This window comes from Panthera leo, chromosome E1 (assembly GCF_018350215.1).
Source record: "Panthera leo isolate Ple1 chromosome E1, P.leo_Ple1_pat1.1, whole genome shotgun sequence".
In the NCBI taxonomy this organism is placed as follows: Eukaryota; Metazoa; Chordata; class Mammalia; order Carnivora; family Felidae; genus Panthera; species Panthera leo.
The window spans coordinates 41,943,291-41,971,056 of record NC_056692.1 but is presented as its reverse complement, the minus strand read 5'-3'; the positions used below and the strand labels follow the sequence as shown (position 1 = coordinate 41,971,056).

The 27,766-nt window shown below is 54.1% G+C and overlaps 3 protein-coding genes across 11 annotated transcripts; 1 reads left to right on the top strand and 2 right to left on the bottom strand.

Annotated features, from left to right (window-relative positions):
* Positions 1 to 237: 237 nt before the first annotated feature.
* On the top strand, positions 238 to 7,847 carry ATXN7L3 (ataxin 7 like 3). Of its 6 annotated transcripts, none has more exons than XM_042915249.1 (13): positions 238 to 425; positions 1,785 to 1,895; positions 2,195 to 2,327; positions 2,532 to 2,703; positions 2,895 to 2,992; positions 3,166 to 3,188; positions 3,496 to 3,562; positions 3,714 to 3,799; positions 4,108 to 4,176; positions 4,450 to 4,493; positions 4,770 to 4,841; positions 4,935 to 5,092; positions 5,206 to 7,847. In XM_042915249.1, exons 2-13 carry the CDS (start codon positions 1,845 to 1,847, stop codon positions 5,352 to 5,354), a joined length of 1,122 nt encoding a protein of 373 aa, XP_042771183.1. In that variant the 5' UTR covers positions 238 to 425; positions 1,785 to 1,844; the 3' UTR covers positions 5,355 to 7,847. The 6 variants fall into 6 exon arrangements, with proteins under 6 accessions (XP_042771183.1, XP_042771184.1, XP_042771182.1 ...); XM_042915250.1 differs by lacking the exon at positions 238 to 425 and adding an exon at positions 724 to 1,364; XM_042915248.1 differs by lacking the exon at positions 238 to 425 and having other exon boundaries at positions 724 to 1,895.
* An 82-nt stretch (positions 7,848 to 7,929) lies between these two features.
* TMUB2 (transmembrane and ubiquitin like domain containing 2) lies at positions 7,930 to 12,091 on the bottom strand. Of its 4 annotated transcripts, none has more exons than XM_042915255.1 (4): positions 12,014 to 12,091; positions 11,339 to 11,463; positions 9,453 to 10,019; positions 7,930 to 9,196 (listed from the first exon to the last, which is right to left on the bottom strand). In XM_042915255.1, the coding sequence occupies exons 2-4, from the start codon at positions 11,371 to 11,373 to the stop codon at positions 8,830 to 8,832; spliced, it is 969 nt and encodes a 322-aa protein (XP_042771189.1). In that variant the 5' UTR covers positions 11,374 to 11,463; positions 12,014 to 12,091; the 3' UTR covers positions 7,930 to 8,829. The 4 variants fall into 4 exon arrangements, with proteins under 4 accessions (XP_042771189.1, XP_042771190.1, XP_042771188.1 ...); XM_042915256.1 differs by lacking the exon at positions 12,014 to 12,091 and adding an exon at positions 10,553 to 10,720 and having other exon boundaries at positions 11,339 to 11,993; XM_042915254.1 differs by lacking the exon at positions 12,014 to 12,091 and having other exon boundaries at positions 11,339 to 11,993.
* Positions 12,092 to 19,963: 7,872 nt separating this feature from the next.
* On the bottom strand, positions 19,964 to 27,491 carry ASB16 (ankyrin repeat and SOCS box containing 16). The gene is made up of 5 exons (XM_042915534.1): positions 26,952 to 27,491; positions 24,913 to 25,180; positions 22,134 to 22,626; positions 21,630 to 21,743; positions 19,964 to 21,183 (listed from the first exon to the last, which is right to left on the bottom strand). Exons 1-5 carry the CDS (start codon positions 27,250 to 27,252, stop codon positions 20,998 to 21,000), a joined length of 1,362 nt encoding a protein of 453 aa, XP_042771468.1. The 5' UTR covers positions 27,253 to 27,491; the 3' UTR covers positions 19,964 to 20,997.
* Positions 27,492 to 27,766: the final 275 nt, after the last annotated feature.

Sequence of the window (27,766 nt, the reverse complement as noted above, 5' to 3'; positions counted from 1 at the left end):
GGAGGGAGGGGGAGAGGGGCGCGCGCGCGCACGCTCGCGTTCTCGCTCGCCCCATCCATCCATCCTCCGGTCGCGGCACGCGCGCGCGCTCCGGGCTCGCGCCGCACCCCCCGCCCGGGAGAGGCGGGCTGGAGTGGGGGGCGGGGGGAGGGGCGCGCGGACGGCGCGCGGACTGCGCGCGGGCGGGGTGAGGTGAGGAGGAGGAGGCGGCGACGGGACGAGAAGGGAGGGGAAGGGGCCATGGCCGCCCGGTGAGGCGGCGAGGCGGGGGGGCGGCCCGACCCCCCGGCCCCGGGCCCTGGGCCCCGGGGAGAGGCGAGGACGGACCGACGGACATGGGGCTCCGGAGCAGCCGCCGCCGCCGCCGCCGCCGGAGGACGCGGCCCTGAGAGGCCGCCGGGCCCCGGCGCGGCCCCCCGGGCGGGGTGAGTACGGGACGGAGACGGGGACGGGGGAGGGGCCTGCGGGGGGCGGGGGGCGGGGCCCGAGGCGGGGCTTGGGCCCCCTCCCCCCAGGTCTGGGTCAGCGCCCCTTCCCCTCCCCCCGGGCCGACGCGGAAACGCCCGGCTTCCCCCGGCTTCCCGGCCCGGCCGGGGCCCCCAGCTCTCCCCCTGTCTGGGTCCCCCCTGGGCGGGGCAGGGCCGGCCGGGGAGGGGGCGCGGGGCCTTTGTTAGGGAGCCAGGCCCCAGCCCCCGGGACAATAGAGACACCCTCCCGGACTCCTCTCCCCGGCCGGCTGGGGCTGTCGGCGGGCGGGGAAGGAGAGGGGCCGGGACGCGTCCCACTCTGCCCACTCTCTAGGGGTCGGTCTGTCCCGGACCGGCGCCGGCCTCGGGCGGCTCGGCTCTCCTCCCCCCAGTCGGTATGATGCAGCAGCAGTGCCGCAGGGACGGGGGAAGAGCCGAGGCCCGGCCTCCTACCCTCCCCAGTGCCCCTGGCTCATTTGTCAGTCCCCACCCCACTCTAGGCCGGCAGCTCCTTAAACTCGTACCCACCGTTCAGAGGGGCCCCGGACTGTGGGCGCTGTTTCTGAATCCTTTGGTGGGGATTCCTGGACTTTGGGGCTCTTGGAGAGACTTCCGGGCTGGTCCTGAGGGAGGGAGGGTGGTTATCTAAAAGAAGAGCAGGTAAGGGGAGTGCCCACTCCTGGCATGCCATCCCAACCGGGCTCTACCCCCTCTTCTTGCTCATGGGGGCTAGAAATGCTCCTTCGGCTCTAGGTTTCTGTGGGCTCTGCTCCCCTTCCGTGGTCACAGGCTTATTTCAAGGGAAGACAGAGTGGGGTGAAGGTTGTAGGGTTCTAGGGCCGTTCCTACTTCTGGTAGCAGTACCCCCCCAAGTGGACATCCTGGCTGAAAGCGGAGGTGACTCTGAGGAGAGCCTAGGGAAGGGGGGGGGGTATTTAGGAGTCTGTGCAGTTCTTTGCCACACCCTGTGGGTTTGCTTTGAGGCCTTAGAGTTCCTTCTCCTCCCCCTGCTGCATTGCACCATGGGTATCGAAGAGGGGTTTGAGTTTGGGGGACCTGGGTTGAGCTGCTGCCTCCTATAGACCCAGACACTGACTGGCAGCCGAGTCCAGGGCCTGAGTTCAGTCCTGGGAAAGACTAGGCCGCCTTTGGGTTTCGGGCCCTGCAGGACCATCCAGACTTAGTGAGCCTAGGCCTTGGGGAGGGGTATATCTTGATGCCAGGATTAAGCTCTGGGCAGTGAGGTGCAGAGGGGAGGTGGCAGTCTTCACAGGTGCCTTGGACTCACACCAGCACCCCCCACCCCCGTGTGTGCAGCCGTGTTGCCGCCCGCTGTGCTATGAGCAGTCAGAGCGCCGTCTCCACAAGAGTTTACAAATGAAAATGGAGGAAATGTCTTTGTCTGGCCTGGATAACAGCAAACTAGAGGTGAGGGCTCCCCCACGTGTGCCTCTAGTTCTTTCTCTTGATGTCTCTACGTCGCTATATCTGGCATTCACACCAAAGAGGAATTTGGGTAGTCAGCCTGGTTCCTTAAAGGGAATAGCCAGCTGAAAAGGTCCAAGGCTCCGGAAGAAGAAAGGACGCGAAGTCAAGATGGGGAAAATGGCAAAGAAAGCATTATTTTTGGCCAGGGCGAATTGGCAGACTTGGTTGGTGAGAGAGAGTTGCTCTCAGTCCAGGGGGCTGTGACGCTCCTGACCGCGGATGTTCTCCCCTGGGCCCAGGCCATCGCTCAGGAGATATACGCGGACCTGGTCGAGGATTCTTGTTTGGGATTCTGCTTTGAGGTACACCGGGCTGTCAAGTGTGGCTACTTCTTCCTGGACGACACGGACCCTGATAGCATGAAGGATTTTGGTGAGCTTCAGGGTTGAAGGAGAGCAGTCCAGCCCAGCCCCGGGGGCGCTCGGAGGTCCCTTCTCTGGAAACTGCGCCAGAAGTAGTGCCTGGAGCTCCTGTGAGCTTAGGCGGGGGGGTTTCACGAGGCCACGGGGCCATGGGCGGGAACACGAGGTGAGGGTCCCCTGCCCACCCTGATCGCCACGCCTCTCCTGTCCCCAGAGATCGTGGACCAGCCGGGGTTGGACATCTTTGGACAGGTTTTCAACCAGTGGAAGAGCAAGGAGTGTGTTTGCCCCAATTGCAGCCGCAGCATTGCCGCCTCCCGCTTTGCTCCACATCTGGAGAAGTGCCTGGGAATGGGCCGGAACAGCAGCCGGATCGCCAACCGCCGGTGAGGGCTTCTCCCGCTGCCGGAACCAGAGCTGCGCGTCTTCCGTACCCTGTGCCGTGGTGTAGTCCCTCGGGGGCGTTGGTAGGGCACAGAGGGTGGCTCGTGCTTGGCCTCCGACGCTGCACTGTACCCGTGAAGTTGGGGGCAGAGAGGTGGCCGCCTTGACCCGTTCTCTCCCCTCCCGTCGGCAGGATTGCCAACAGCAACAATATGAACAAGTCGGAGAGTGACCAAGAGGATAATGACGACATCAATGACAACGACTGGTCGTACGGCTCAGAGAAGAAAGGTGTTTGGGGATCTGGGGGAACTTGGGGGGCATTGGGGTGAGGTGGCAATTGGGAGTTGGGTCACAAGTTATCTTGAATGAGGAGGAGAGAATGCAGCTTTGTCCTTTTCCGTAGAGGTCCTTAAATTGAGAACTTAAAGTGACCCTGTGCTTTGTCCTTTTGTCCTACACAGCCAAGAAGAGGAAATCAGACAAGGTGAGAGCGGGGGCAAGCATGAGGGAAATTGGGGCGAAGGACAGACACCCTCCCTTTTGGGCAGGGAGTCCTCGGGTCTCTTGACTCAAGTCTGAGGTCATCGGGTGCCTCTCTGGGTTTCGGGATGAGGGTGTCTGTGGTGGGCAGGAGGGCAGCGGAGGCCCTGGGGGAATGGGGGAGGAGGGAATATGGGTAGATGGGCCTCTTACTGGGGAGGAAGAGTAGGAATTTGAGGATGTTTCTTTGTCAAATCTTTTTTCCTTCCCTGGGTTCTCGGCTCCCCCTTATCGTTACCCTTTCCCCAAAGCTATGGTATCTCCCATTCCAGAACCCCAATTCCCCTCGAAGATCCAAGTCTTTAAAACACAAAAATGGTAAGTGGGTCTTGAACAATGGGAGCGATTCTAGCTGTGTCTTCTGGGACTCATTGCCGGAGGGTGGAGGTGGGGAGCTTAGGGGACAGGGGTATCGAGGGAGGGCCTGTGATCCTTCTGTCACCCCCACTTCCTCTCTGGTTATTTTCAGGGTTCTCTGTCTGTACCTCTGCATCAAACACCCTTCCCCTTCTTTTTTCTTCTTCAGGGGAACTTAGCAATTCGGATCCTTTTAAGGTGAGTAGGTGCTGCCCCTCTTAGGTTCTCTCCCGTTTTTCTTGTTGGGAGTTGGGTGGGATTTGGGCAGGTGGGGTCAGGATGCTGATGGCCCCAAGCACTAGATGGGGTATTTAGGTCTTGGCATGTTGACGTTCTCGCTGGGTCCCAGCCCCTCCCCGATGAGCAGGTGGGGTGGAAAGAATCACTGGAGAACTGCTGGGCAGTCCCATGTAGAAAAGGATGAGAGGGATGGGTTCCCTGTCCTCCCCTCCCCCCTCCCTCTTGGGCTGCCCCTTCTCTGACCTGTGCCTTTGGTTCTCGCCCAGTATAACAACTCAACTGGGATCAGCTACGAGACCCTGGGGCCGGAGGAGCTGCGTAGCCTGCTCACCACGGTGAGAGACCAGGGAAGGGAAGGCCCTTGGGAGTGGGCTGGAGCCACAGGCGGTGGTCACGTCCCTGGAGGAGGCTGGTGACAGCAGGCAGGGCCATATAGCTCACTCTCTCTGGAATTAGGTCTCCTGGCCAGTGGTGGTCTGGGACTGTCTGTTCTGGACACCCCGGGGCCGTTTCTGCTCGTGCAATCTAGAGTTTGTACAGAAGAGAATATCTAGTGTCTGGAGTGGGCTCCCCTCCGCCCCTCCTTTCAGCTTCTGTTCCTCTTCCAGCAATGTGGGGTGATCTCTGAACACACCAAGAAGATGTGCACAAGGTGAGCTCAGAACCTAGAAAAGGCGCCCAGGGGCCTCCTGCACACGCATCCTGGGCATGGGGTGGGAGTACCCTTGGACTTCAGCAATGGGGCCCCCACTCCTCCCCTCCCTCCTCTAATGGTCAGGCCTTAGGCCACGATCTGGGGGCACCCTGTGTATCCCTCCCCTGTCTGTCTGTTTGTCCCTCCTCTGTTGAGGGAAGGGGCTTCACCTGAGTTCCTCCTACCCTTCTTCCTGCCTTGTCAGGAGGGTCTGATTAATTCTGTCCTTGCCAGGTCCCTGCGCTGCCCCCAGCACACAGATGAGCAGCGGCGAGCCGTGCGGATTTACTTCCTCGGACCCTCAGCGTAAGTGACCCCCCGAGAAGGGTGGTGGGTTGTGAAAGATTAAGATCATGATTGGTATCCCTCAAGCCCTTCTTTGGCCCCTTCTCTTCCCAGCGTCCTTCCAGAGGTCGAGAGTTCCCTGGATAACGACAGCTTTGACATGACTGACAGCCAGGCCCTGATCAGCCGGCTTCAGTGGGACGGCTCCTCTGATCTCTCACCCTCTGATTCGGGCTCCTCCAAGACGAGTGAGAATCAGGGATGGGGTCTAGGTAGGTGATACATCTGGGCCCCCTGGTCTCTCTGCCCGAAGCCGAGGATGTGGGGACACCTGCGTTCTCCTGACACAGCCCAGCCCTCATCCCGCGTGCCTCTTTCTTTTCAGGTACCAACAGCTCAGAGTCACGGAAAACCAAGAAAAAGAAATCCCATCTGAGCCTGGTAGGGACTGCCTCCAGCCTAGGCTCCAACAAGAAGAAGAAGCCAAAGCCACCGGCACCCCCAACGCCCAGCATCTACGATGACATCAACTGACTTGGGTGCAAGGGATAGCCTTTGGCTGAGCAGAGCCCTCTCTCCCAACCCCCACCCAGGTGGCGAAGCCTGGCAAATGGACGGCTGCTGGGGGTTTGGGCTTGGGAAGCTTGGTGGGCCAGGCAAGCAGAGGATCCAGTTATGCGCCCCTGGGGGGTGTCAGGGTCCTCTGCGATGGAGCACGACCCCTTGGCATGCAGGACTCAGACCTGGACATATTATGCCTTGGACATAAGTTTGGTGGGGAGGCGGTTTTCCTATTTATTCTGTGAGTTACTGGATGTCCAGCTAGGCCAGGGGCCTGACCTGGGCACTGTGCCAGGGCACTGCCTGCCCCCCACCCCAGGAACTGGACTCAGCCCTGCCGAGGAGCATCGCGGCTACCCGGGAGGCTGTGGGCTGGAAGCTGAGCCTGGAGGGGGCCTCCCCCAGCTGCCCTCAGCAATGTGAATGGGTCCGGTGCTTGGAGCTGAGGGGCAGGGCTGGGCGTGTCCTGTCTGTGTGCAGAATCCTATCAAATGCCCCCAATCCCAGGGGTAGGCAGGCACAGCAAGCTGTCTGCTGAGGTGGGTGTCCAGAACTGCCACCGCCTTCCCTGCCCCTCACAGGGGCAGCCCTTTCCCCTCAGTCCCCATGGGCCTCCTTGGCAGCAGGAGCTGTCCTTTTGTTGTTGGGTGCCAGGAAAGGGCCTCCAGCCTCTACAGCTTCACGGAACGGGCAAGGGGAGGGTAGGAAGAGGGAGCTGTGTATCAAAATGACTCCCCCCTACCTTTCCTCCCTGACCCAGGGCTGGTGAGGAGTGGGGCCCCAAGGTGAGAGGGAACGGTGCTGCTTTATTTGAAATGTTTTCTTACCTCATTCCCTGCCCCAGGAAGGGGCCCAGCCTCACCCTCCTGGGGTGGCCCCATGTTCCTCCTGCCTCCCCTGCCCCACTGCCCTAGCAGGGCAGCCCAAGTTCCCGACTGCTGCTTGCTACCCCCTCTTTCACCTTGACCAGCTTCAGTTCCTCTCTCAATGCTCCTGCCTCCGAAGCCTGCCCTGTTCCCCCTTCCTTAGCCGCTTTTAAGTTATTTATTCTGTACTTGTGGTTTGGGGCTCTGAGGAAAATCCTGACCTTTTACCTCTCCCCCCCCTGCTAGGAGTGGGGTGGGAAGAGGCTAGTCTCCGTGCTCTGGGTCGTCAGTGGAGGGGGAAGGGGTGTCATGCCCTCCGGTGGGACTACCCTGCCAGCGCGGCCACCTGCCTGGTCTACATCCTGAAGAGCTACACCATCCCGCCTCCATGTGGGCGCCATCACTCCCAGGAGCCGAGCTGGAGGACTGCAGTCTGGGCTGGGAGCAGAGCTGACTGATGACACGGCACGGAGTTGACCCTGAGCTGTGTTCTCTGGCATTTGCTGGATGTGTCCCCTGCCCTCTTCCCAGGAGGAGCCATCCCACATTTGGGTAGCTAGTACCCAGGACTGGTTGGACTGATTTGGGTTAGGGACCCTAGAGGGTTAAGGGAACAACAAGAGCTAGGGCTGCAGTACCCTGTCTGGAACCCCAATCCCCCCCCCCCCCCCCCCCGGGTGGTTCTGATTGTGGCTGACGCCTGGTTACAAATTGGTTTTTAACCCACGAATTGTGATTATTTTTTAAAAAGCCAAACAAATTTTGGCAGGAGTTAGAATAAATCCTAGGGCCTGGGCTCCTCTGTTCTTGACCCTCTGTAGCCTTCTCCCTCTAAGGGGAAGCCAGAGGGGAAGGAGGATTTCAGCCAGCCTCCAGCCTGCTTCCAAATGAAGTCTTGGGAGTGGGTTGAAGGTGAAGGGAGGAAGGCCACAGGCCATTCTCCCTTCTGAGAGGCAGCTGCAGCTCAGGCCCTACCATACCCTTTCCCCTCTGGCCTCTCCCTTTCCCCCTTCTGGTTGGAGGAGGGAGAAGTGGGAAGTAGTTTGGGAACTGGTTTGTCCACATCCACTTCCCCATTGTTCCTTGGCCCGCCCTCAGGGCAGAGCCCCCTGCCCAAGCTGGGTAAGAGATGGGCTTGGTCCAGCAGGGACCCTGAGGGAGCAAACCCTTTTCCTTCCGGGGAGAGTGTGCCCCCCCTACCATGTAGTTGAACAGGGGCTAGGAGCTCCCCACTCCCCTCTAACAGCAGGCTGTGTGGGTTTCAATTCCCATCCTTCCCACCCCGGCTAGGTGTCGTCCACCCTGTATCCTATCATGTGTCTGAGTGTGTGTGGGGGGGGTTCTGTACTAATTTCCATGGCCGGTGGCTTTTCCTTCCATGCATCACTCCCCCCCGCATGCCCAGGGGCCACCCGCCTGGCATTACCGCATGCTGGGGTCATTGGGGGAGGGGGGTGGGGCTCACGCTGTCCTGTGGTCTTGAGATTTTTATTTTTGCATATGTAATCCATCCTGTACAGGTAGCTAACTTTGTAAACGCTGTGTATTTCCCCCCGCCCCCATGGCTGCTGGTGTAAATAAACTGCATTTCCCATTGGTAGCCCAGCCTATCCACCCTCATTACCATGTTGATGGGGACAGAGCAAAGCCATTCTCTTAAGGTCACAGAAGGAGGCTCCACAGCCACAAAACGGAACTTTATTTAGTCACAGACACTGACCCTCCATCCATGAGCCCCAGAGGCAAGGGCCTGGGGCCCAGGGCTCCATACCCAGAGCTCGTCCTTGGAGCTGGGCAGGGTAGGACACTGGCTGAGGGCCAGAGCTGTCTCTTGCTTACAGCCTTAGGCCTAGGGTAGCAGCAGCTGTGGCTTGGCCTCTCCCAATGCTGGGGGCTTGGCTTTGTGCCGCACTCCCCTTCCTGACTGAGCTCTATAAAGGACTATTAAAAAAAAAAAAAAAAATACAAGCAAAGTGCTTTGAAAAAGGGGAGAACACTGGAAACTATCCAGAACACAGAGAACACCCTATTCCTGCTACAGGGGTGGAGGGAGAAGGTAGAGGCGGCTAGGTGCCTACAGGGGAAGCGGACACAACCTTCATTCCTGCTGTGTGACTTTAGTCTCAAAAGATGGATATTCCCTTAAGAAACAGAAAAATACTCCAGGCTCCCTACAGAAGTATGCTGGGGCCATGCTGAGCTGCCCTGGCAGGCAGCCCTGGGTACTGAGGAGCAGACATGCAAGACAATGGAAAGAGCTAGGGCCACAGCTGGGAGGGAATCCTCCGAGCCCCGGCTGCCCACTGAGCTAGACCGCCAGCTCAGCTCTGAATTTCTGGACCCTAAAAGTGAAAGAAGAGGACGTCCTCGTTTTCTACCTGAGTTGTGCTTGCACAGAGGGGACGTCTGTACCCTCGTGGACGTGAAGGGGAGGCCCCGTACCTGCCTCCTATGTCCTAAGGAGGAGGACCCACCACATCCTTTCCACCCCTCCCTCCCAAGCCCTTGGGCCCAGCTCTGGCCAGGAAAGGGGGGAGGCCGTAAAGAAGGAAGACCATGCCTTTCATTTTCGCCCTGTATCCTTATCGTCCATACATCCCAAATACTAGGAAGCTGAAAAAGACGGTGACCCCCACCAGGGAGACGGTGGCAGGTGCTGTGAAGAACTGGCGGTAATTGATACGGAAGTACCAGACCACACCCAACAGCACCACAAACACGGGCACCATGAGGCTGCCCACACTGACGCCAAGGCTGGGGGGTTCAGTGGCCGAAGAGGGGGCCAAGGATGCTGAGGGGCCCGGAACAGCTGACCCTGGGGGGGAGCGGTGGCAGTGAATCACACAGTTGTCGGTAATGTTCAGAGAACGCAGTGTGCGGGCTGGGTCCTGCAGCAGACGGCCCTGGTAGATCAGTTTCATCTGGCTCTCTTGTCCAGGGAAGTACTTACTGTAAGGATGAAAGAGGCAGAAGGAAACACAGAAGGCGAGGAATGAGAAGGCAAACAGGCCTGGACTGACAGAGCAGGGCAACGAGGGGAAAAACCAAAGGGTGAGTTTCTAAGAAGTATCCTCCACAACCCTAGTGGGGGCTGGATGGACCTGACCCATCCCTGCTGCTCCCATGTGGACACCAGCCTCCTCCCAGGTGACCAAGGGCTGAGGGCACGGGCTACGAGAAGCCTCCCGCTCTCCAGGCCACTCACCTCTTCAGGGCACCCACAGTATCCTCCGGCCTGGCCACAGCCAGCTCCTCGGTGTCATTGAGGAATTTGAGCCGCACATTGATGAGGCCAGGGCTGGGGGGGAGGCAGCTGCCATCCTCAGGTCTCAGGGGGGCCTCTGGACTGCTGCTTTCTGGGCCCGCTTGTCTTTTGGTCAGGCCTTGGATGTCAAGCAGATGCTCAAGGCTCGGCTCAACGCCACCCCCGGCTCCAGGCTCCCCTGTGGGGTCTCCCCCACCTTCGCCAGCCTCTTCAGCCTTCTCGTCATTACCCTCTGATGGATGGGGAAGTTCAGTGGGCTCTGGGGTGCCTTGGCCCGCTACTAGATGGTCCACGTGTCCCAGGTGGAGGACGGATGTGTCGCCAGCTGACACAATGGTGCCCAGGAGCTGGTTGCTACCGCTGTCTGCTACGTAGGTAGAGAGCCAAGCTAGGACCAAGGCTAGAATCAGCACCACCACACCTGCCACCACAGTCACCTCATTACCCACACCCTCAATGAGGGTGACATCAGAGAGCTCCATGGCCTGGCTGCTGACTGGGTCGACACTGCAGGAACAAAGGGGGATAGCATAAGCAGGGTATGTGGGGTTGCAGCCAGGTCCCTAGCTTGTTTACGTTTAACTGAGCCAGCCCTGAAAGAAAATGGGAGTTCGGCTCCCCGTAGAAGGGGGAACAAACCTTCCTACCTCCGGACCCCCAACCTAAAGCTAAGGACTTCCCTTTTGTCTCCAATGCGAAACACTAGCTTTCGGGATCCACACCCTCCCTCTCTCACATTTCAACCTCCCGAGAGCATGGATCATCAGGAAAACCTCATGACTTTGTTGCTGCTGCTGCTGCAACCCGTCGTTGCTTTTTTGGTAGGCGGGCAAAAACATTTGCCTCTTTGAGCCCTGAGTTTCTCCAGGATTTCTATCACTTGGTCCAGCAACTATGCCTCCCCCCCCCCCCCCCCCCCCCGCCCCGAGAAGCCTCCAAGGAGGCTTCAGAGAGACCAAAGAGCCTGAAATATTTCATTCTAGGGCCTTCTGGAAACACAGTGCGGCCACTCTTGCCAGATTGTCTCATTTGAACCCTACCTCGTTCGTGGTCACCTATTCAGGTGCAGGTGTCAAGAACCAAAAAAACATTTTTTCACCAGAAGCAGAGTCACAGACCACCCCAAAGGGACAACTGTGTAGGGCCCATCAGCAGACATTATGCAGCAGGCACTGTGTCTCCCGCCTCTGAAACACTTCCGGCGAGCCCTAGGGAGCGAAGGAGGACGGACACCAGAAGCACCACCCTTCTGGGTCATCGTAGGCTCACGACTGCAAAACCACTACCTAGGTGGAAATGACTTGGAAGAGATTCCAAAAAAGCTCTCACAATCCATACCTGTATCTCTCTTCTCGTACCGTGTAGTTTCTCCCTTGGTAGTTCCTTAGAAAGGCAGGAAAGCCTTTCTTTTGCTCCTTAGAGGACCTACTCTTTCCCTTGGAGAGTGTGCTGTTTTCACAGCTGCCCCGGGCAAATCCGATCGGATGATCATCATTAATAAACTATTCTCACGATACCTATAACATTTCATTACACTCATCTACTTGTCCATCTCTCCCTACTAGACTTCTGGATGACAAGTATTTTTCTCTGTACCCTAGTGCCTAGCATGATGCCATAGAAACTGCTCAAAGAATATGTGCGTGACATGTCAACATCTGAATAGCTTCCACATCCTTATTTAGAACATGGGCCCTGGAGTGAAAACAAAAACAGAACACTAATTACAATCCTGCTCTTGCCTCTTACTAGCTCTGTAACCTCGGACAACTTTCTCAGAGCCTCAGCTTTCTGATCAGTAAAATGGGGTTAAAAATAGCACCTACCTCATAAGGTTGTTTTGACGGTGACGGGAAATCATCGAAGCAAGATACCTAGCACAGGGTCTGGCACATGGCAACGGTTCAATAAATAAATGGTAGCAGTTACTTCTCGCTCCCCAGACTAGCCCCTGATGGTAAGAAGGTTAATGTCACCAACCCTGATTTACAGAAAAGGAAACTGCGGCGAAGAGAAGCGAAAACGACTGGCACAGACACAGGGAACTTTCGGGGGCAGGGGCCAGGCAGGACCCCAGGTCTCCGGCCTCAGAGGCCTCTGCTCTCTCCTCAGCCTGTGAGCGACACTGACGGCGCGGTGAGGAGGGGTCCCGACCCTGCGTTTTCTGAGGCGCAGGCTCCGCGTTGGGCGGTCCTATTCCCGCGGCGCCGGAGAGAAGTCCGTGGGCCCACCTGAGCCGAAAGGCTGCCCGGTCCCTGGCCAGCAAGCTCAGTTCTCCCAGCCCGTAAGGGGTAGAGTCGGAAGAGGGGGTCACAAACCATCCACACCCCTCAAACTTCGGGGCGGGGCTGAGGGCCTGGGGGCGGGGCTTGAGTACGCGGGGAGTCATGGGAAATTAAAGGGGGATTGGACCAGTACGGTGCCTGGATAGGGAAGGAGATCCTCACCAGAAAGGGCCAGACCAAGTGTTTTGACTTCGCCAGGAAGGCCCATGGACTCACCTTTCCGTAGGGGCCGGGGGAGGGGCTGGCTATCCCCGATTCTGTCCAGGGTCCGGTTTCTTCCGGCTTCTCCCGGAAGCTGTTTGAACCAGGGAAGGAAGTCCCGCCTCCGCGCTTTGCACTGATGACGTAAATCTACGTAAGGCGGGCTGACGTAAATGTATTCTTTAAATAAAAGGGACAGGTTTCTCAGCGGAAGGAGGGGCGGAGTCACTGTTGGCGGGATCGTCGCCCTCCCGGGGCGGGGCCACACTCACTGGGAGGGGCCTAAGGAGCCCATGGGTGGGGGGCGGGGCCAGATGGGATTGGGGGAGGTGCTTGGGGGAGGGCGTGGCTTCGCGTCTGGAAAACTGAGGCGGGCTGGCACAGCTGGGCAGAACGTGAGCGGCGCTTCCCTTGTCGCAGCCTGTTCTTCCGGTCTTGTTCCCAGCCTCCCGGGCTGATTGGATTTAATACTGCTCTGTCCTGTGCACTGAGTTCCTGGTTAGCGGGATCAGTGAGGACTGACCTCCAAAAGTTCAACTCAGGCTAGTCTAGAGACAGACAGGAGGCAATTTAGTCACCGGCCGGCTGCTCCAAGAATGTGGCCCCAGGTAGCGTGGGACCTCGGTGAATAAGGCGAGAAAGCATTTCAAAGAAGGCACAGATTCAGCGCAGGCTTAAGGCGCAAGAAATGGAGCACAGAAAAAGACAGGGGGGAAAAGGTTCATCTCCCAAGAACTTATCCGGATTTTTGCAATTAAAATTCTTTCATGGGGCGCCTGGGTGGCTCAGTCCGTTGGGCGTCGAACTTCGGCTCAGGTCATGATCTCGCAGTCCGTGAGTTCGAACCCCTCATCCGGCTCTGCGCTGACGACTCAGAGCCTGGAGCCTGCTTCGAATTCTGTCTCCCTCTCACTCTGCCCCTCCCTCGCTCACACTCTGCGCCTCTCTCTCTCTCTCTCTCTCTCAAAAATAAAATTCTTTTGGGGGTGCCTGGCTGGCTCAGTTGGGGGTGTGAGTTTGAGCCCCACATTGGACATAGAGATTATTTAAAAAAAAATTTTTTTTTTCCAAAAGACATGTTAGGATTTTTGTCGTTTTCTGGTGAACTATTGAATGAAGTATAAAAAAGGCAGACAGGGGTAAACTTATAAGTGAAGAGCTGGTGGTTTTCACCAATTGAATACCAGTGGAACCCACACTCAGATCAAAACATAGCAAGTGACCCCATAACCCCTCTTCATGTCCTTTTCCAGCCACTGACTTCTGTCACCATAGATTAGTTTTCTCTGGTTTTGTACTTTGTGTAAATGGAATCAAACCATCTAGCTTTTTTCCCCCAAGTCTTATTGTGAAATACACATAAATTTACCGTTTTGACCATATAATTGATTTATTTACTTACTGGTTGATTTATGTTTTAGAGAGAGAGCATGCGCAAGTGAGGGAGAGGGGCAGAAGGAGAGAGAATCTTAAGCAGGCTCCACACTCAGCATGGAGCCTGATGCGGGGCTCAATCCCACAACCCTGGGATCATGACCTGAGCTGCAACCAAGAGTCGGATGCTCAACTGACTGAGCCACCTAGGTGCCCCTGTTTTATTTATGTAAGTAATCTCTACACCCAACCTGAGGCTCAAACTCATGACCGCGATCAAGATCAAGAGTCACATGCTTTACCACCTGAGCCAGCCAGGCGCCCCCACTGTAACCATTTTAAGTGGCTAAGTCAGTGGCATTAAGGACATTCATAATGTCATGCACACATCACCACTATCCATTTCCTATACCCATGCCTCCTTCCCACCTCTATTACACTTCCTGTGAATTTTCCTATTCCAGGTATCTCATATAAGTGGAATCGTACAATATTTGTCTTTTTTGTATCCGGCTTATTTCACTTAACCATGTTTTCAGGGCTCATCCATGTTGTAGACTCTACCAAAATGTCATTCCTTTTTCAGGCTGAATAATATTTCATCGTATGTATATAGCACATTTTCTTTTTTTTTTTTTTTAATTTTTTTTTTTTTTTTTATAGCACATTTTCTTCATCCGTTAATCTGTTAATGGACATTTGTGTTGTTTCCACCTTGTGGCTATTGTGAATAGTGCTGCTTCGCACATTGATGTACGAGTTATCTATTTGAGTCCCTGCTTTCAATTCTTTTGTCTGGCTTCTTTTGATCAACAGTATATTTGTGAAATGCAAGGTATTTAAAAAAAATTTTTTTTTTTACATTTATTTATTTTTTGAGAGACATAGAGAGACAGAGCACAAGTTGGGGAGGGGCAGAGAGAGAAGGAGACACAGAATCCGAAGCAGGCTCCAGGCTCCGAGCTGTCAGCACAGAGCCCGACGCAGGGCTCGAACCCACAAACCGCTAGATCGTGACCTAAGCCGAAGTCGGACGCTTAACCGAAGGAGCCACCCAGGGCCCCAGCAAGGGTTTTTTTTTTTTATGTTTATTTATTTTTGAAAGACAGGGAGAGCACGAGTGGGGGAGGGGCAAAAAGAGAGAGAGGGAGACACAGGATCATAAGCAGTCTCCAGTTTCTGAGCGGTCATCCCAGAGCCTGTCACAGGGCTCGAACGCATGAACCGTGAGATCATGACCTGAGCAGAAGTCGGTCACTTAACCGGCTGAGCCACCCAGGTGCCCCTGAAAGGTAAGGTATTGTTTTAATGCCTGCATATGTGTATTTTGGGGGGTTAAAATTTAGTATTTTTATTTTGAAGAATGCTGGAGGGGGCAGGGCATCATAATATAGCTACACGGAGTTTTGAAGAGTGAATAGAGATTTATCAAGCAAAGTTCCAAACAGAGAGAGTAGCAAGTTCAAGGGCTCTCAATAAATACTTGAGGGAACGAATAAGCCAATGAGCTGACCCACTATTAGCGCTTTTGAGAGTTTATTATGTGCCAGGTACTGTGCTAAGTACTTCATATACATTATCTTATGGAGCCCAATCAAGTAGCTCTTATTATACACATTTTATAGGTTTGGGAACTGAGGCTCACAGAGAATAAATAATGAGGCCATTTGTGCTATAGCTGAAGTCATCCAGTGCCTGTGCTCGAGCTGTCTCTCTCTTTCTCTCTCTCTCTCTCTCTCTATCTCTCTGTCAGTGTGATCTTATTGTCAGTATTTGGTCCCTTCCTTTTTTCATTAATTGTATACCATGAAGCGTCTCCTATGTCACTGAATATTTTTATAGCATCATAGCGTAGCTTTAAATAGCTGTTCAACAGTATTATCTTCCATGTTGCACCGTAATCTTTTTTTAATGTTTATTTGTTTTTGAGAGAGAGAGAGAGAGCATGAGCGGGGGAGGGCAGACAGAGACAGAGACAGAGACAGAGAATCCGAAGCAGGCTCCAGGCTCCGAGCTGTCAGCACAGAGACCAACGCAGGGCTTGAATCCACAAGCCGTGAGATCATGACCTGGGCCAAAGTTGGACGCTTAACCGAGTCTCAATAAAAATTTTTGTGTGTCTTTGATGACAGATTTTTGTACACATCCATGATTTTTTCCCTAGGATAAATTCCTAAAAATGGAATTGCTGGATCGAAGGGTGTTCACATTATCAAGGTTTTTGATACATGCCCTCTAGCAGGTTGTACCTATTTCCATTCCTGTAGCAGCGTGAGTGGCACCCACTACTGTTTCCTTCCCCCAAAACAGGGTGGAGGCTAGAGAGAACGGGGATTAATGGGGGGAGGTTCTGAGAATCCTGATACAAGATCCTACAAGGAGGAGAGAGCAGAGGGAAAGGGGGAAGTGAAAATCAAGGCTATCTGAGAAGGGAATACTTGACTGAGCAGTGACCTCTGAAGCCCAGGAGGGCGGAGCCAGTGGCCAGGGCTGCCCTGCAGAGGAGGCTGGAAATCCGGCTTTTTGACTGCCCCAGCTATCTGACTAATCCATCTGGGGACTAGGCACAAACACTCTCGGGTTTCATAAGCTGCATGGACCGACTGCTGCCAGGACGCTTATCATACTGTATTGTCGTTTTTAATTTTTTGGTTTTACCAAATTCCTTAAAGGGAGGAGCTGCGGTTTTCGTGTCTTATTTACTTATTTATTTTTGTGTCTTATTTATTTATTTATTTATTTATTTATTTATTTATTTATTTATTTTTACTCCACTATCCCCCCAATCGATTCCGGTACCTGCCTACAGGAGTTACTTGGTCAAGATATATTCAATGAATGATGGTTGGATTCGGAGAAGCTGGAGGGAAGAGATGGGGAATTTGAGAGAGTTCTCTTCTCTGCTGGCCAAAGGTGAAGTCCTAAGACGGCCGTGGCAGGGAAGAAAATGGATGGAACAGAAAAGGAAGAAGGATTGGCTAGGGGTGAGGTAGACTTGGAATGCTCAGCTGCTGGGATGAAGGGTTGATAAAAGTGGAGGTTGGGCATAATGTACAGAATTGTAGAATCACTATGTTGTATATGCGAAACTAATGTAACATTGTATGTCAACCATACTTCAAGAATACAAAAAAATTTTTAAAGATTATTTATATTTGAGAGAGAGAGAGAGAGAGAGAGCAAGCAGGGGAGGGGCAGAGAAAGAAGGAAAGAGAGAGAATCTCGAGTAGGCTCTGTGCTCCTTGTGCAGAGCCCTGAGAGCCCAACACGGATGCTTAACCGACTGAGCCACCCAGGCGCCCCCAGAAGTAGACATTTTTTATGTTTATTTATTTTTGAGAGGGGAGGGGAGAGACCAAGTAGGGGAGGGGCAGAGAGAGAAGGGAACAGAAGATCTGAAGCAGGCTCTGCGCTGACAGTAGAGCCCGATGCGGGGCTCGAACTCTCAAACAACGAGATCATGACCTGAGCTGAAGTCAGACGCTTAACCCACCGAGCCACCTAGGTGCCTCTAAACATTTTTTTAAAGAGAAAAAAGAAACCGGGGAGGTTGAGTCTAGCAAAGGATGCATTTTATGGATGTGGAGAGAAAAGGACAAGAAACAGTTAAGAGTGTCTTGAAAGGGGCTTTCCGGGGCACCTGGATTGGAATGTGTACAGTAAGTCTGTTTTACTAAAACTGCTCCTTCCCCAAGCACTCTGTGTCATTCATCCATGTTTGCCAATCTGATAGAGAGAGGCGTGTCTGTTCCTTTGATTTCCTTCATTGGCTTACTAGAGAGTTTTCCATTTTTCGTTATTTCTTCAATCACTTTGTAAATTAATTGTTTAGGCCTTTTGTGTTTTCTTCCCTTAAAAAACTTTTAATTTCACAAGAATCCATGGATTTTTTACTTGTTTGTAAAAAATTCAAATATGAAAAAAAAAAAACTTAAAAAAAAAAAACCCACATAGTGGCAGGGTGCCTGGCTGGCTCAGTCATACAGCATGAGACTCTTGATCTCAGGGTTGTGAGTTCAAGCTCCACACTAGGCATGGAGCCTACTTCAACAACAACAACAACAAACACATGGTGGGATTGAATTTTTTTTAAAAATTTAAAATATGGACCATATATTTTTTCTTTCCTTTTTAATGTTTATTTTTGAGAGAGAGAGAGAATAGAAGAGAATAGAATAGAGAGAATGAATAGAAGTCCATGTCTGGACTTCTAACCCATAGGAACCATAAGATAATAAATGTGTGTTGTTGTTGTTTAATGTTTATTTTTGAGACAGAGAGAGACAGAGCATGAGTGGGGAAGGGTCAGAGAGAGAGGGAGACACAGAATCCAAAGCAGGCTCCAGGCTCTGAGCTGTCAGCACAGAGCCCGATGTGGGCCCCGAACCCACAAACCAGGAGATCATGACCTGAGCGGAAGTGAGACGCTTAACTGACTGAGCCACCCAGGCGCCCCTTAAATACAGACCGTGAAATGCCCCACTGTCACAGTCCTTCTCCCCTCCCAGAGGAGAATTTTTGGGCACCTGCCTCTGGGCCTTTCTCTCTTCATCTGCGATCGTGGGGTCTGGTTTTGTTTGTTTGCTGGACGTATCACATTCCAACCTATTTTTTTCTCTTCAACAACGGCCTTGAAAATCTTTCCAAGGTAATACCTTGTGCTGGTCACGTGGAAGCCCTCCCCAGTTCTTTCCTGCTGGAGGCACTACCCTTTGTAAGGGCCGCGTTGTACGCCAGAGTATGGATTTGTTCACTGTTTCCCTCTTCGTTGTGTCCTCCTTGCAGGCAGTGCTGGGGCGAACGTTCCCATGTGTGCCAGCCTTTTGTGTAACTGGGGAGCAGTGTTTAAGGGTGCTGCTAAATCGCCCACCAAAAAGGCAATTTCCCTTCCCACCAACAGGATGAGCAAAAAGTTCCATCTTCCTGGGCACTGTGTGTTATCAGTCTTTACCAATTAATTCCCTCAACCTGGTGGGCGAATAATATCTTATTATTGTTTCAGTTTGCATTTTCCTGATCGCTGGCGAGGTTGAGCATTGCCATTCATGGATTCGACAGATATCGGAGGGTCCACTCTCCGCAAAGCCCTGCACAGGCACCCAGTCACCAGTGGTGAATAAACCAGATGCTGTTCCTGGGGCGCCCGGGGGCTCAGTCAGTTAATCGTCCAACTTTGGCTCAGGTCATGATCTCGAAGTTTGTGGGTTCGGGCCCCACGTCAGGCTCTGTGCTGACAGCTCAGAGCTTTGGATACTGTCTGTCTCTCTCTCTCTGTCCTTCCCCCGCTCTGTCTCTCTCTCAAAAATAAATAAACATTAAAAACAAACAAAAAACCCAGATACTGTTCCTATCCTCACAGATGAAGGAAGTGAAATCTTTTAGTTGCAGATTTTGCCCCCAATATTTTGTCTTTTTTTAAAAAGCTTATTTATTTTGAGGGGGGAGGGGCAGAGAGAGAGGAAGAGAGAGACTCCCAAGCAGGCTCCATGCTACCAGTGGGGGCTCGAACACATGAACTGCGAGATCAGGACCTGAGCCGAAATCAAGAGTCAGACGCTCAACCGATTGAGCCACCCGGGGCCCCCCCATTATTTTGTCGTTTACTTGTGCTTATGATCTGCTGGTTTTATAACCAAATAAAATTTTTTTTTCTGTATCCAACCTATTAATCTTGTATTAATCTTCACCCTGGAAGATCTTCTCCTACCCCCAAATAACATACATAATCTCATATCTCTTTGGGGGTTTTATTAAGTGGGTATTTTTTCATGGCTGTAAGAACAGAAAAGGCAGAGCTCACTGGGGTCTGCCTACTGTTAAGGGGTGGACCCCTCAGCATCCTTCCCTGAGATTGAGGCTCCCGGCTTGGGCCCAGGACTAGAGAGGATTTCCCTTTCTTCTCTTTGGGACTGCGAAATTAAAGCAAAACTTTCTTCCAGAAAGGAGAGGTTGCCTCTCTGCATGCCAAGGTACAAAACCGTCCTCGTGTTGGGGGAAGGGAAGATCCTCAGATGCAACTCTCCACGGAGGAGTGCGGGCCGGGCGACAGCAGCAGGAGGCGGCCCCCAGGACTCCTGACCCATCTCTACCGTGTGACTCCAGGTAGTAATGGCAGGGGACAGCCCAGGTCCCTCAGCAAAAGGACTCTCCTGCGGTGGGTACGACAGGCTCAGGGTCTGGCAGGGGCCTTCTGTTGTTCTTATACCCTTTTTCCTATCACAGGAGTAACAGGTGCTCCGTGCAGAAAACTTGGGAACCACGGAAGAGCACAAAGGTGGGGTGAAAGAAATGGAGTGAGGGGGACCTCAGCCACATTTCTTTTTTTAATTTTTTAATGTTTACTTTTGAGAGACAGAGCGTGAGCGGGGAAGGGGCAGAGAGAGAAGGAGACAGAATCTGCAGCAGGCTCCAGGCTCCGCGCTGTCAGCACAGAGCCCGATGTGGGGCTCAAAGCCTCGAACCCTCGAACCCTTGAGCCGTGAGGCCATGACCTGAGCCGAAGTCGGACGCTCAACCGACTGAGCCACCCAGGTGCCCCGTATCTCAGCCACATTTCAACCTCACACATCCACGCTTTGATTCTGGGCACAAGTCATTTATTTGCATTCATAAAAACTGCTTTGGCTCAAAAGGTTCCTCTTAAAGATGAATGATGGTACTTTAGACTCTGGGGCCGGAGGAGGAAGTGAGAAGGGGGACAGCTGCTGGCTTGTCCTCCTGTCACAGGCCCTTAGAGACCACAAGTGTAGTGACCATTGTTTAAGACACCATGCATCACCGGTGGGGGCACAGGGGGCACGACCGTAAACGGGTCCCAGGCATCACGCATTTATTCCTTCCTCAACAACCATTTGCTGAAATGCCTGTTCCAGGAATGCAGTCCCGGTCTCAGCCAAGCCGATGCAGACACAGGCTCTTATTTTTAAAAGTGCAATCCAAAGAGGGCTCTGAGGAGATCGTGCTTTTGGGCTGATAGCGCTATTTTGTCCTCAGCTTTGACCAGGCCAAAAAAATGCGGGAAGGGTACACCAGGGAGAGGGAACAGCGCATACAGGTGCCTGGAAGTGAAGCAGGGTGGCTCTTATCCAGCAACCAGCTGCTAAGTTTGCTAAGGCTGGGTCACAGGAACCTCAGAGGGAGAAGGGGGGGAGGGTCAGAGGACCCGAGAGCTTGGCGGAGGCAGCGGTGGAAGATGTATCAATCTTACTGAATTTGGATTTTAGCCTGCAGGTAGTGAGGAGCCGCTGAAGGGCATGATCAGAGTTGTGATTCCCAAAGGGAGTTCCGGCATCCTTGCCGGGTATGGGTCTCAAGACCAGGCAGCGAGGTCTTCCCTTCAAGCAACAAAGGCAGTTCGGGCAGAGGCAGTGCAGGTACAGGCAGTCTGTGACTCTTGATGAGGCCAGACAAGTCACGGGTGGCAGGGGATGGGGGGAACAACAAGGATCCCCCCCCTCCTCGCCCGGGGGCCGGGTGGATGGGGGGGGCATCCACGTAAGCAAAGGAGATGGAGGTGGGTGAAGGCGGAGTGTGCAGACCTTCCCATCGGACAGCGGAAGCCCGGGTTAGGTTGGAGGTCAGCAAGCAGCTCGGGAAGCCGCCGGAGGGATGAGCTGGCGTGGGGCTCACTGGATACGCCCCTCAGCACGCAGCATCAGGTAGTCCCTGAGGACCGGGGGCAGTGGGAGGCTGGCGACGGCCTGGCGGCAGCGGCCACCCAACTGGGCCCGCACAGCCAGCCGGGCCAGGTGCTGCAACCGCCTGGGCTGGTTCACCATGCTCAGGGCCGAGGTGTAGAAGGCTTCGTGCTCCTAGGCCAGGAGTGGAACGGGATCAGATGGCCCAGTACCCTTGACTCTGACCTCTCGGGATGACCTAGAGCTGGGGGCCCCGGGGGCATTTGCAACATGCACCCCCCACCCCAGGTGTTTGGTGCATCTTGAAAGACTCAGATTCAGAGCCCAGAGGCTCGGCAGGGGTCACGGGAGATGGGGCCGCGCTGTAGGGCAGGGTCTCAGCCATGACTGCACCCACGCCCAACTCCAAAGATGCCAACACAGCCCGATGATAAATGCCCGTGCTGGCACAAGTGACAGAGGCAGGAGAGGTGTGTGGGATTAGAGGTTGTTCTGAGGTGCCAGGGGGAGGGGGGCCCTGGGAAGCCCATCCCGGACGGATAAGGCCTGGGGCTCATCCTTCCTCTCCATCTCCCCCAGAGCCCAGGAAGGAGCTGTGCCCCTGGGGTGGACATGCTTACCTGCCACAGCTCTGGGAGCACTGCCTCCACCCAGGTATCACAGGATGGGACATAAGGGTAGGCATTAAGCAGGACTTCCAGGGCCCGAGGGAAGTTGGCACAGTGTTTCAGCATCTAGGAATCAAAAGAGGGTCTTAGGGTCACCATGGCTCTCCCAGCCAAGGGCAGACCCAAGCCCAGCCGAAGCCGAAGCCCCATTCACACCCAAATTTGGGAGGCTAAAGTCTGAGTCTCTCCCCACTCTTTCCCATGCCTCGGTTTACCCCACCTTCAAGTGGGCTGCAACCTGTTGGCCCCAACCAGTGTCCTTGGGAGCTCTCTTCTCCTTAGACACGCTCCCCTATAGCCCTCAGTGGTCCTTTCCAAGGTGGGGACAGACGACCACAGAGCCGGGCTCTCAGTCTCTCGGTCCCCCTCTTCCCGGGGGCGGGGGGGGGGGGGGGGATTCCAGCTGTGAGCTCCCCACCCAACTCCGGCCTCCTTGCACAGGCCCTCCCTGCACACCTCAGGGCGCACAGGCTCGGCCCCGTAGTCAAGCAGCGCTGAGAAGAGGACCTCGGGCTCCCAGTTGGGGGCGTCCTGGACGGCCTGCAGCGCGCAGTCCATGGGCGTGTGGCCCGCCCCGTTGGGCACTCCAGCGCAGGCCCCGTGGCGCAGCAGCAGCTCGGCCAGGCCCCCGCAGCCATTGGCACAGGCGTTGTGCAGCGGCGTGTGGCGCTTGCGCCCGGCGGCGCGGGCATCTGCCCCGGCCGCCAGGAGCCGGCGCGCTGCCGCCTGGTGACGTCGGCAGCTGCCTGGGCCCTCGGCCCCCGCGCACGCCGCGTTCAGGGCCGTCTCGCCCTGGCTGGTGCGCAGGTGCACGTTGGCGCCGTGCTCCAGGTAGAGGGCCACGTGCTCCTCCAGGCCGCGAGCCGCCGCCACGTGCAGGGGTGTCATCGCGCTGTCCTGCGCCGCCAGGTTCACAGTCGCGCCCGCTTCCAGCAGCAGCTTGGCGCACCTGGGGGCAAGGCGCAAGGCCCAGAGGCCAATGCTGAGGGACCAAGGCCTGGCCTGCGGTCATCCCCTTCCCCCTTGCTTCCCATCCCGCTCGCCTAGAGGCTGGAAGCGAGCGTGGTGTGCACCATCACACTCACAGAAGCCCCAGGACAGACGGCAGAGCTTCAAGGCCTATCGATGTCACCAGGAACATCTCCAGGTTTCAGATAAAACCTCAGCCAAGAAAGGGCTCAGCACGGCCAAGGACCCACAGCAAGTTAGAGGCAGCGTCAGAATTAGTACTCACTGCTTCAGACAGTTCCTCCCAGAATCTATTTCCTCAGTAAATTCTAATCATGGGCTAATTTTTGTTTCTGAAACCTGACTCCCCAAGCGGATTGGGACCCCGCCCGCCGCCCCCCCCCCCCTAGGGCCTGGTTCTGATCCCCTTGCCAGTGGTCTCCTAACATTTTGATAGCACAAAATGTTTTGAAAACCCACTACTGTGTCCGTGATGAATGTTACGCATAGAAAATTAGAGTATGAGATGGAAAGAAAAAGAAATAGAAGTCCTAATATTTTCTTCATGCCTCCAACCTGGAAGACCACCCTTCTGGACCAGTGATATCCACTCAAGCGGAGGAAGGCACCTGAAGACCCACCCGCTCCCCTTTCCCCTAGAGAAAACAACAAAACCCAGATTTTAGGGAGCACATGTTTCACGGTCTTCCAGTCCCTGGAAAAATTATAGGCCAGAACACTGTTGAGGCAAACATACATCATTAACCACCACGGGGTAAAACAAACACGAAACAAACTCCATTAATGATGCAATTAAACTAACAGTAATTTATAATTAAAAAGCCAGAATGGGAGCCACCGGAAGCCCAGGAGCAGATCCGGCATCCCCAGCAAAACCCTGATGACCAGGTGTCAGTGTCCCTCCCCCAAATGGCCAGTATTCCAGCACCACCCCCCTCAGTTCACAGATGCAGGAGGCTCCATGCTCCGTGGCCAAGAATGGAGTAGCAGCCCAGTCATCCGTAAACTTTATTTCCTCGGTCAGTTCTAATCATGGGCTAATTTTTGTCTCTAAATACTACACTTAAGTAACACTGAAGAGGGGTGCCTGAGTGGCTCAGTGTTGGTAAAGCATCTGACTTCGGCTCAGGTCATGATCTCGTGGTTGGGGCGTTGGAGCCCCACGTTGGGCTCTGTGCTGACAGCTCGGAGCCTGGAGCCTGCTTTGGATTCTGGGTCTCCCTCTCTCTCTGCCCCTCCCCCACTCACGCTCTGTCTCTCAAAAAAAAAATGAATAAAGATTAAAAAAAATTTTAATGAAAAATAAATAAATAGCACTGGAGAGCTCACTCAGGAGGGTTTCGGTAAGTTTCACTTAAAAGGATAAAGTCGGTTGGAAAGTGCACCGTGTGCTGGTAAGAATTCAAGAAAGGAATGGAAACTTAGAATCACTTGGGTCCATCGCTGATCTAGATCCAGCTGGGGAGAGGTCCCCAGCATGTGGGCTGTGGAGTGTCTCCCAGAAGCCCTTGACTCCCTACCACTGCCAGCCCTGGCTGGGGACCTGATTTGGAAAAGTACGAATACTCTCATGTAGGGGGGGCCAAAACTCTGTTAATCTTTTTTTTTTAAGTTTTGTTTTGTTTTGTTTTGTTTTGTTTTTTAGTATAGTTGACACACAATGTTACATTAATTTCAAGTGTACAACTTAGTGATTTGACAAGTTTATACATTATTCTATGTTCACAAGTGTAGCTACCGTCTGTCCTGTTACATCGCTATAACAATGTTCCTTATGCTGTGCCTTTTATTCCCCTGCCTTATCCATTCCGTAACTGGAGACCTATATCTCCCCCTCCCCTTCACCCATTTGGCACAACCCTCGACCCCTGGAAAAACTTGTCGATCTTAAAATTTGGGAGGAGGAGGTGTGTGTGTGGCCAGGGCTTGTACTAAGGTTGGGAAACACTGGGCTACATCTTTCTTGATGCCTGCCTTAAAACAGGTAGGAATTTGGCTACAGAGGATGCATAGAGGCTAAGAGACTGTGGTTGGGATAGGTTTTCCAAAAAAGCAACAAGGCTTCTGCCCCCTGGGCTTAGCTCACATGATGGACAAGTTACTAAAACTTTTTGAGCCTCAGTTTTCTCACCCATAGGATGACACCTGTCTCCCAGGTTTTTGTGAGGACATGTGTATGTGAGGTGTTTCCCCTTCTTCCGGCTATGTGAGCTGGACACACACACACACACACACACACACACACACCCCTCCCCTGGGCACCTACTGCAAGGACTCAGGGACTGTGCAGAGGTGCAAGGGGGTCGTGCCCTCCTCGGACAACACGTTGGCCTTGGCACCGAAGGTCAGCAGCAGCTGCACACAGTCAGACTGGGCCCGGGCACAGGCCTCATGCAAGGCTGCCCGGCCTCCGACCCGGGCGTCCAGCTCAGCTCCCTGCCGGATCAGGTGGCGAGCACAGTCAGTGTAGCCTCGGGCAGCAGCGATGGTGAGGGGTGCCGTCTGCTTCGTCTTAGGCGTCAGCACCCAGAACCCTGGGGAGAGGAGGCAGTGTTGGGGGCGGGGTATGTGATATCCGCAGGGCAGGTTGTGGCATGCAATTGACCCTGGCCTTCCCTCTGCACCCTTGGCTGAGCACGAACGCTGTGCCGGGCTGTACCTATGGGGAGGGGCTCACTCAATATAAATTGGGACAGCCTTTTATTTTATTTTACTTAAATTTTTAAATTTTTATTTGAGAGAGAGAGAGAGAGCACACACACGAGAGTGGGGGAAGGGGGCAGAGAGAAAGAGGGAGAGACAGAGACAGAGAGAATCCCAAGCAGGCTCTATGCTCAGTGTGGAACCTGACTCGATGCTTGATCCTAGGTGAGATCATGACCTGAGCTGAAATCAAGAGTCAGACATTCTCAACCGACTGAGCCAACCAGGCACCCCCAAGGGCTTAGGACGCAGATGCCTAATATCCAACTGTAAGTTGTTTGCATTACGGTGAAGGAGATTCCTGGGTTTGCCAAATTTGGGGTAAAGCATGCTTTGTTTTTTATTAGGATTGAAATTAAGGCCGACTTCCATTTGGGGATAGATATGCTGCAGGATGAGACCAGGATACCCTGGGTCGGGTCACATCTCTAACAGTTAAGGCCAAGCAGGAGTCTGACGCTGGCAGTGACTGTGAGAACATAAGCTCTCCGAGGATTTTGAGCCCCCAGATCCATGTGTGGGATTTGAGGCAATCTCTGTCGGTCTTAAGAGCAGGGCGATCTCAATTGAGGTATTTGGTTTACACGGACAAACCCACGGGTCAGAATAGCACCTAAGGAAATTCTCTGGCAAGTACACAAAGATGTTCATCATATTGCTATTTAAAATAATTTTCTAAAAAGGGAACCCTATCTACCCAGTCTATTTGGGGGCTGGTTATATAAATCATGGCACACTCATACAATATAATTTATGCATCTATTTAAAATATTATGTGGAGGCGCCTGGCTGGCTCAGTTAGTGAAGTGCGTGACTCTTGATCTTGGGGTTGTGAGTTTGAGCCCCACATAGGGTGTACAGATCACTTAAAAATAAAATCTTACTTATTTTATTTAAAAAATCTTAAAGTGTTTATTCATTTTAGAGAGAGAGAGAGAGAGAGAGAGTGAGTGGGTGCATGTGCGCGCATGCACGGGGATGGGGGGGCAGAGAGAGGGGGAGATGGAGAATCCCAAGCAGGCTCAGCACTGTCAGCACAAAGCCAGACACGGGGCTCAAACTCACAAACCATGAGATCATGACCTGAGCAGAAATCCTTAAAAATAAAATCTTAGGCGTGCCTGGGTGGCTCAGTCGGTTAAGCGTCCAACTCCTGCTTTCGGCTCAGGTCATGATCCCACGTTTGTGAGATTGAACCCTGCGTCACCTGCTTGGGATTCTCTCCTTCCCTCTCTCTCTGCCCCTCCCCTGCCTGCGATCGTGTTTACATGACTCTCTCTCTCTCTCAAAATAAAAAAACTTAAAAAAAAACCTTAAATGTGTGTGTGTGTGTGTGTGTGTATATGTATTCAGAGAAAAAATTGCATTAGAATAACTGTTCCCATGTAATTGATATGTTAATATAACTTTAACTCTGAAAAGACATACAAACCACTAACTACGCTTCATCTCTGCTTAGGAGGGAGCTAGAATGGGCTGTAGGAAGGAATGGTCAAGGCTGTGGTCGGGAGGGAGGCGGCGAGGCCAAGGCTGTCCTCTTCCCCACCCCCACCCCCACCCCCTTACCCTCCCTCATCTTCTGCCCCACTGGGTGCTCCCTACCCTGTTCAGCTGACCAGGCCAGCTGGTTGCTCACAGTCTCCACAATCATGTTGGCAGCGTCTTCATCTTGGAACAGGGCTTGGACCTGTGGCAGGTCACCGGAGAACAGAGCATTGTGCACGGCCGGGTCTCGGCAGCAGCGGCGTGGCCTGGTGAGTCGGGCCCGGGTGCTGGGCGGGCACCTTTGGCTTCGGCACTGCTGGGCCGCAGCCCGCCGCCGGTCCTCCCACTCCAGCCACTCCCGCTGCAGGCGGAGCGCGCGCAGCGTGGAGGAGGTGAAGGGGAAGGTCTCCTCTGCCATGTGGAGGGGCCCAGGGGTCTGGGCAGTGGCAGCTGGGCACAGCCCGGTTCCCTCGGCCGACTGCCTCCCTCGCTCTGAGCAGCCACCCTGCCCCTCACTCGTGACCCAGCAAGAAGAGCAGCTGAGGCTATAAATAGGTCCTTCGCTGGTTTAGTAAACACCGTTTGCCCAGAGTCGTGATCCTGGTGCAGAGAAGGTGTTGGGCCAACGCCTGCCCCGGCTGACAGCCTCCCAATGGGGCAGTAGCCCTCAGCTGAGGCCATCCGGGACGGAACTTCATGGTCAGCATCCCCTACTTCTCTGGAGAGAGCATCTTGGGTTGGCAAGGGCCGAGGGGAGTGAAACAGTCAATCTGGGAGACGGGGAGGACAGGGAGGAAGAGCCTGAGTGCTCCCGCCTCTCAGCTGTTGGCTGGAGGGCGGAGCCCAGCCCAGGAGATACGGGCAGGTGGAGACAGGATGCAGCCAGGTCTTCCAGCGTCTGCCGTGGTAGGGATAACTCTGCACACATATGC